This window comes from Rhincodon typus, chromosome 8 (genome assembly GCF_021869965.1).
Source record: "Rhincodon typus isolate 14 chromosome 8, sRhiTyp1.1, whole genome shotgun sequence".
Classification (NCBI taxonomy): Eukaryota; Metazoa; Chordata; class Chondrichthyes; order Orectolobiformes; family Rhincodontidae; genus Rhincodon; species Rhincodon typus.
This window is the reverse complement of record NC_063339.1, coordinates 74,530,634-74,539,455: the sequence shown is the minus strand read 5'-3', so window position 1 is coordinate 74,539,455 and position 8,822 is coordinate 74,530,634. Positions and strand designations below refer to the sequence as shown.

Genomic DNA, 8,822 nt, shown 5'->3' with positions numbered 1-8,822 from the left:
GGGTTATTATGTGGTCCGCGTTTCTGACTGGGCAAGGCCCCTCAACAGCAGCACTGAGGCTCAATGCTGCCTCACAGCGCCAGGGACCTGGGTGACTGTTGCAGTTTGCACGTTCTCCCTGTGTCTATGTAGGCTTCTGTTCCGGCATCCTCCCACATCCCAAAAATGTGCAGGTTAGCGTGGATTAGCCGTGCTAAATTACCCATACTGCTCAGGGATGCGCAGGCTGGGTGTGTGAACCATGGGAAATGGGTCCGGGTGCGAAGCTCTTTAGCGGGCTGAGTGGCCTGCTTCCACACTCTAGGGATTTTATGATTAGCTACTATGTTAGCATTTCCCAAACTCCCGCATAGGTTATGGCAGACCTCATCCCAGATCGCAGGTTTTACTGTGGTACGCACTGAAAGCTGGAGCCTGCTCAGCAAGAGGCTGGATCTTGGGAAGAAACTGGATTCACCCCCATCTGGGTCCTCACCCTCCTCTGACCAGGTCTTTCGGTCACAGCCTCGTTGCAAAACACACCTGGACGTTCAGGGGAGGTGGGGGTGCTGTTCAGTGCTAACTAACACTTGGTGGAAATCCATATCTGCTGGGCCCGAGTTTGTTTCTTGTCTCCATTTCCTGAGGAGTGGTTTTGCCACAATATCCCGGCTCTGTTTTCTTCTGAAATCTAGGGAGCAGTCAACCGGCAGGATCTGTTTAGAATCGTACCACTGCAGAAGAGGCCTTTCGGCCCATCAGGTCCGCACTGCCACGTGCAAAACACCTGACCTTCAACCTAATCCCCTTTACCAGCCCATAGCCTTGAAGTTATGACGTGCCAAGCGCCTCACCCAGGTACTTTTATAAAGGATAACTCACCTCTACCGCACTCGCAGGCAGTGCATTCCAGACCGTCACCACCCTCTGGGTAATAAGGTTTACCCTCACTTCCTCCCCAAACGTCCTGCCCCTCACCTCGAACCTGTGTCTCCTCATGACATGCCCTTTAACTAAGGGCAGCAGCTACTCCATATGCACCCTGTCCATTCCCCTCGTAATCTTGTACACCTCCATCAGATCACCCCTCAGTCTTCTCTGCTCCAAAGAAAATAACCCCAATCCAACCTTTCCACATAACTTCAATTTTCTATCCTAGGCAGCATTCTGGTGAATCTCCTCTGTACCCCCCTGCTCCCCCACTTCCAGTGCACCACATCCTTTCTGGTAATATGGCGACCAGAACTGAGCACAGTACTGTTATTGCGGTCTCACCGACTTGTTGAATATAACTCCAACATGTTTTTATCGCACAGAGACAGACCCTTCGGCCCAACTCAATCAGGTTTCTCAAACTGAACTCGTCCCATTTGCTTGTATTTGGCCCGTAAAGCCTTTCCTATCCCTGTACCTGTCCGGGTGCCTTTCAAATGTTGTAATCGCCCTCTACCACCATCTCCTCCGGCAGCTCGTTCCATACACGCACCACCCTCTGTGCGAAAGAGGTGCCCCTCAGGTCCCTTCCCCCTCTCGCCTTAAACCTATGTCTTACTCTGGGTGTGAGATGCTCGACATTTCCCATTTCTAGACGAGGAAGATAATCGGAATTCGTATCTATTTATAAGACCCAGTTCTTCCCTCAAAGCCCTAACCTTAGCTGGTGACGGGAGTCTGTGATGGGGGCTTGTGAACTCCTCATTAACTCCCCAGTCGGCGGTCCCTCCTCCCCTCCCTCCTGCACTGCTTTCACCATGGCTTTAGTGCCTGCGCACACCAGGCTTTGCTTTGTATTACAAGAGAGAGGAGGGACGTCTTACATATACGCCGTCTCAACGAGGCCTGAGGTCGCCAGGGAAACCAATGTTGCACTTGGTCTCCCAGCGTGTATCAAGGTCACTAATCCTACCAACAGAAACTGCAACTGTCATTGGTTCTTGCTCAATCATTTTCAACAGGAGTTTCTTTTTAAAGGCAGATTCAGAGGAGGCAACACCTTGCCGAAACAGGTCTCTGCGAGCAGCCCTTGCATCCTCTTGTTCTCCTCTCAATCTTGCCCGTACCTCAGTGTCCTGTTCCAATGTACTTTCTGCCTCATTTTGCAGTGTGGTTCATCTAGTGACTCGATCTCCCACCTTCACTGAGCGTGTAAGCTGCCACCTTTCCTTCCATCAGCTTGTAAGTTGCTCCCCCAGCCTCCTTGTATTTTCTGTTCAGCTGCAAGTGTGCTGTAGGCCCGGCTTGTTTTTATTTTAGTGCTGCCTTTCTGAACCTCCCTAGGAAGTCTTGTCAGAAACAGACTTGTCATCGCATCGCAGTCTTCCCCTATTTCTAATATAAACCCAGCGTGGAGCAAGTGCAGGTCTAAAGAAGGACTGTAATTTGGGACTTTTAACTTTATTTCTTATTTATTATTTTTATACTGAGGAGGACTGTAATGTTGAACTTTTAACTTCTTTCTTTTTCTACTTCTTATAACCTCAGATTTTGTACCTATGTACCCTTGTACCTAAGATGCGGCCATGAATGATGACATTTTAAGCTTTTCACTGTACTCCTGCATCCGTGCACTCGAGTATGCATGATGATGAAACCTAATTCCAAATCTATCTTTTGCTCCAGCCATCTCCGTTTTCACGATAACCAGTAGATGTAAAAGCCATTGGCTTACTTCACAATTACTCAACATGCGTTTAGCTATGTTCGAAGCTTCTCAGCTTCTCAAAATGATGTCTGTGATATCCCACTCCTGACACCACTGTTGGTCTCAGGGGATCACGATTCCCCAACACTGGCTGCCGATGGCTCGTAGCGGATCTTCTGATTGCTTCTGGAGTTTGGTAAGGAGCAGTTTAGATATGGTACTTCAGTTGATTAGGCAAATAAAGTGTGCGACCGCTTTAGATGAAACCATGAAGGGTCTAGGCCCGAAATGTCAGCCTTCCTGCTCCTATGATGCTGCTTGGCCTGCTGTGTTCATCCAGCCCTACACCTTGTTATCACTGATCCTGAAGCTGTCTTGTAGAACAGAGGGTGCGGTTGGTGGTTTTGAAATGGCGTCAGTGTCTTCGTTCTCCCTTGAGCTGGTGTAGGGAATGGCTGGTCTTCTTCCAAGAAGATGGATACTTGTTCCCCTGGATCCCCTTGCTGATAACTGAATTGAATTGAATTAGCTTGACTGTCTCGTGCATGCGAACGAGGGCAGTGAAGAGTTTGCTGCAGATACTGAAGTATTTGGTACAAAATTGAAAGGATAATAAATAAAATTCAAGCATGAGAGGAAAATGGAAAAAGTAAATACTCGAAATACAGCCCCTTTCCACCCCAGTCCGTGCCAGCACCTGGCCTCCCATCTGCACGGGGCCGAGTCTCCAGACCACACCGGGCTTCAAAACGCAAGGCCTCCCCTCAGTCCGCAAGGGACTCGCCTCCCCGCAACAGCTCCCGGCCTGGAACTCGTCTCAGGGGCCTGTCTCCCCGCGCCAGTCTCCGGCCTGGGGCCTCCCTCCCTGCGCTGGCCTCCGGCCTGGGACCTGCCTCCCTGTGACAGCCTCTGCCCTGGGGCCTGCCTCCCTGCGACGGCCTCCGGCCTGGGGCCTGCCTCCCCGTGACAGCCTCCGGCCTGGGGCCTGTCTCCCTGCGACGGCCTCTGCCCTGGGGCCTGCTTCCCTGCGACGGTCTCTGCCCTGGGGCCTGCCTCCCTGCGACAGCCTCCAGTCAGAGACTTGCCTCCCTCCGCCAGCCTCCTCCATTCCCCTCAAAGTAAAAGTTACAAGTTTAAAGAAAAACGCTTAAGAAAGGAGGACAAAAAGGAGAAAAAGGCAGAGAAGAGGAGCTCTGACTGGAACGTCCTACTCTGCTGCCATCTGGAAGCCTGTCTCTCCCCACCCTTTCTGCCTTGATAGACGTTATTTTGGGGTCGGTGCTGTCTAAACCATCCAAGGCAATGACCACAGGCAGTTACTCACGATGGCAGGTTGACCATTGCCCCTTTGCCTTACCTCCATTTGACAGAAGCAGTGCAACGTGGAAAAAGGTCGTTCATTTTGGTGTGAAATCAGAAAGGGAGAGTATTACTTCAGTGGTGATAAATTGGGAAGGGTGGATGCTCAAAGGGCTCTGGGCATCTTTTTCTCTGTTTGCATCTGGAAGTGCTATCTTTCGCAGCCAAATTGCTTCTTCCACCACCAATAAATAACCTGTGGCAACGTTCACCCATTACCACCACCATTATATCACCGGTGTTTCCAGCTGACACGTATAGCCTGTTATTGGCCATACAGTAACAGCAAACATGAGGGAAAGGTGCAAAAAGCAGAAACAGCTGGAAAAGCTCAGCAAGGTCTGGCAGCATCTCTGAAGAGAAATCAGTGTCAACGTTTCAGGTCGAGTGATCCTTCCTCAGAACTGACGGTAGCTGGGAAAATGTCAGTTTATATGCATAAGATATGGTGGGGGGAGGGGGTAAGGAGTAAACGATGGGTAGGGATAGAGCCCCAAAGAGAGAGGGGGACAGTTGGACAGACAAAGCAGTGAATTATTATCTATCTTGTTGGGTGAATAGCAGCCTTCTGGACTCAATGTCGAGTTCAACAACTTAAGAGCTTGAGGTCTCCCATGTCCTTACCCCAATCTCTACACACCAGGCCTTGTTATCCAAGAGTCTGCCATTACACATATTGTTAGCCATTAACAGTCTCCATTAACAGCTATTCACCCTCCTAGCCAGATCGTTATCAACTCCTTTGTCTGTCCAACTGTTCTTCTTTCTTTTTGGGCTCTATTCCCACCTATCGTTTACTCCTTACCCCCTCCCCCTACCCTATCTTCTGCATATAAACCGACATTTTCCCAGCTACCGTCAGTTCTGAGGAAAGGTGACCGGAGCTGAAATGTTAACTCTGATTTCTCTTCATGGGCGCTGCCAGACCTGCTTTACCAGCAACTTCTGTTTTCATTTCTAATTTTCAGCAGCCATAGTTCTTTTGGTTTTTATGGACGATAAGTGTCCAGGTATTCCAGTCAACGAACTACAGGCGGGTGCATCACACAGTTGGCCTTCATTGTAAGAGGTTTTGAGTTCAAAAGCAGGGATGTTTTACTGTAGTTATAGAGCCTTGGTGAGACCATGCCTGGAGTATTGTGTGCAATTTTGGTCTCTACCTAAGAAAGGATATAATTGCCATAGAGGCAGCACAGTGGATGTTCACTAGGCTGATACCGGAGCATGTCCGAGGAGGAGAGATTGATTTGATTGGGCCTGTGTTCCCCGAAGTTTAGAAGGATAACGGGGGATCTGATTGAAATGTATAAAATCCTAGCAAGGCTTAACAAACTAGATGCAGGGAGGATGATTTCCCTGGTTGGGGAGTGTAGAATCGGGGGCCACAGTCTCTGGATACAGTGTAGACCCTTTATGACTGAGGTGAGGAAAGATTCTTCACTCAAAGGATAGTGAACCTGTAGAATTTTCTATCTCAGAAGTTTGTGGAAGCCCAGATACTGTATGTACTCAAGAAAGAGAGAGGTGCATTTTTAGATTTTAGTGGTGTCAAGTAGCATGGGGAGAAAGTGGGAATATGGCATTGAGAAAAAGAATCTTTGGATGGTGGAGCAAGCTCAAAGTGGCCTACTCCTGCTCCTTGTTTCCACGTTCTACAAAGGGTGAGGAGCCAAATGTCAAGGGGCCCACCAGCTATCTTGACCAAGAACTGTTGGGGGCTCTTTTCCTCCTGGAATGAGGCACAGGCAGGGATTACGGGAGATGAAAGTGGGTGGCGCAGCTGTTAGTGCTGGTGTCGGTGGGGAGGGTGTCCCGAACGAGTGAGTTGGCTGAGTAGAGGGTTAGCAGGGTGGGTGACTACAAGCATGGGGCAACATTGGACAGTGGTAGAGCATGAGCCTTGATGGGCGGTGGGTACAGGAGCGGAGATCGAGTGAGGGTGAGGGTGAGAGAAGATGCTGACGGATTGTAGACAGGACATTGACCTTCCTCCTACGGTTGTGGGCATTGCTGCAGACAGCTGAGACGGCAATGACCTGGAGATCAACCTTGGAGCAGCCTGGTGTAATGGTCTCCACTGCTGGTCGGAGGGGAAGAGGGTGTCACATTATCTGTACCACCTCATCCAGCAGGACCTCCAGGACCCTGCTCTCAAGGCAGAGAACTAATGTTCCCCTCTCTGCCATGTCTGGGGTGCAAGTATTAGGGACTGTGCCAGGCAGCTCCAGACTGACAGAGCTGGTCTGGGCATGAAACAGCCTTTTAAAGATGGTGTCAACACCAACGATAGTAGTCGATCCCAGCAGGGGTTGGGGGGGTGGTGGTGGATGGTGAGCTGAGGCGGGAAGATGGGGCTCAAATCAGACAAGAGGGAGACCACAGGGCCCGGTAAGTAGTTAATGAGGTGAGCATGGTGAGATTCAGTGGGAACTCACTAGGCCATCTCAGCAAGAAAACCCTCCATCAAACTCAATGGAACTGACACTTAGCTAGATTCAACCCTAAGACTTAAGTAGCAACTTCCATAAGCTTGGGTCCGCCTCAAAGCTCTTCACAAGCAAAGTGACAATTCTGTGGCTTTAAGAGGTGTTTTTTGTCCTGGTTTCTTTTAGAGAGAGATTGGGGTTTCAGTGCTGAGGAGATAAACAACTTGTGAAGCCTTGGATTTTTTTTTTATATATAAAAGTTGGAACAATAGAAGCAGCCTGAACAGGTGTGGTCAAACTCCCACCCGCAGCACCAGCAATATTTAGGTTTTTGCTTTCAGCAGTTGCTGTTGTGGGCTTGAAGAAGCGGGAGCTATTTTTCCAAAAGTTGTGGGTTTATCCTCCTGGGCTGCTAGATTGCATGTCAGACAAAATCTGCATTCTCAATTTGCCTTTTGCCAAGGGTGTGTTTATGAGATGTTACTCTGTTGCAACAGTTAATTAGTAATAGTTACACTGTTAAGATTTGCAACCAAGTTGTTATCCCAAATTCTTCTTTCTTTTGTCATATTTTAACTATAATGTTTGAAATAAACTGTTTTGCTTAATGTCAAGTAGTTTGGCCAATTGAATTCCACCTGACATTTACCTTTAAAAATATGAAAAAGTTAGGGTCTAGGCTACCTTCTTAATATATTTTGAGGGGGTTTTGGTCTGGTCCATAACACTAATGACACACTTTTGAACATATGCCAGTTTGAGAGTGTGGGGAACATGGTATCCAGTTTGCACACAGCAAGATCCCGCAAACATATGACCCGTGTTGGGGTGTGGTTCAAGGTGTAAATGTTGGTGTTATCATCAAACAGAAACAGCACTGATCCAAGAAGATCCCATCATTGTTACATTCACTTCGACAAATGCACTCTCCAAGACTTCCCTCCCAAATGTTGGGCTTTTATTGCAAATATTTTAAGACGTGACCAACATGTTGTACAAACACTGTGGCAAAAAAACAGGTAAAAACAATCACTTACATTACAAGAAACACACAGGGAGAAAAGAAACATTTCACAGCAACCAGCTTAAAAATTAGTTTGGTAGCCCATTAGAGGAATGAAGACTGAACCTCCATTATAAAATACATTGGAACTGATCTTCATAGACAACGGTTTGAACACAGTTTAAAAAGTGTCTGAAATGACCTTCAGCATGCACCATTGATCTGCATCATCGCGATGCACCATGCAAGGAACCTTCATGCACATACTAGACCACAATGTCCCAATATTCTTGTCACGGTCCAGGTAGGAGTCTCTTTCGTTCTTCACATTTAAAATACTCAAAAATTCGGATGGTCCCAAGCGATCCATCGTCACACCCAAACGGGGCGACGTTGTTAGAAAAGTGTACAAATAAATCCCCATGAAGGCAGTGAAGGGTGGAAGGTTGCTCTGAGAGAAGCTGGCCTTACTCCCTGTACCAGAGGAAGAATACGCCAACTCAGCTGGGCACCGCGGGCAGAATGCACCCACGTTCCCAGCACCTCGGCGTGCAGACCACCCACCCTCACTCCCCTTGTAGGGGTCAGATCACGCTGCGTTTCTCCAAGCCTTTCACAGTAAAGCTGACGCATGGCTCCATGCCTGCCTTCTGTTGCTTTTTTGGGGCTGGGCGTCCGGAGCGTTGAAGGGTGGCGCCAGGTGGGGAAGTGGGGAGAAATTCCCACGCGGTGGAGGGTAGACCACGTCTGGACGTGATCACACCCTCCGGCACCTGTCCTCCACCCCGATCAGGGAAACACAAGGCCAATTGTACGTCTCAGCCCGTTTTGCCCTTTGGCCCGGCTGCGGTCTGAGACCAGGAATCAATCCCGCCAATGCCCCGAAATCTCTGGCTCATCACCACGCTGTGGGGGAACCATCCAGCGAACAGACGTAGGTATGGCAATCTGTAACAGATGCGACACTTGTCCAAGAGCCTGCAATTGCCACTAATTGTGGCCTTCTGTACAAAGTCTCAGTGACCTGCAAAAAATTTCGAAAAAAAATTTCGTTTAAAAAAGGTTTCTCTTCTACTAAAACAAAAATGGGACCGTCATCTCATTTCCCTTTCAAAACTCCAGTCAAACGATGCACAAGTGAGAAATGGCAATAGTCTCAATGCCCTCAGTTCACCTCAATTAGCTACCACTTGCTGAATGAAAAGTCCCCATGATCCAGGACCTAAACTTGGCTTCTGAGCAAAACAGCCAATGGTTGGAGGAAACTCTTTACTGAGGAACATTAAACATTCCACGCACTCCACTTCGTTGGTGGGATGCATACTAACCGGGCCGCCTTCTGTCTAATATGGGATACACAGCGAGGAGTCAGGATAGGTCTCAGAAATAGGAGTTCACCATCCTCCAAATCCAT

General features: G+C 48.6%; 2 protein-coding genes across 2 annotated transcripts in view; both read right to left on the bottom strand.

Annotated features, from left to right (window-relative positions):
* jmjd7 (jumonji domain containing 7) overlaps positions 1–8,041 on the bottom strand; it is a 35,742-nt gene extending 27,701 nt beyond the window's left edge. The window contains exon 1 of the mRNA XM_048600464.1: positions 7,889–8,041. Coding sequence (XP_048456421.1) covers positions 7,889–8,041 — 153 coding nt within the window. The remainder of the gene's footprint in view (positions 1–7,888) is intronic.
* mapkbp1 (mitogen-activated protein kinase binding protein 1) overlaps positions 7,334–8,822 on the bottom strand; it is a 165,482-nt gene continuing 163,993 nt past the window's right edge. Inside the window, exon 30 of the mRNA XM_048600305.1 lies at positions 7,334–8,432. The gene's annotated coding sequence lies outside the window, so the exon portion shown is untranslated. The remainder of the gene's footprint in view (positions 8,433–8,822) is intronic.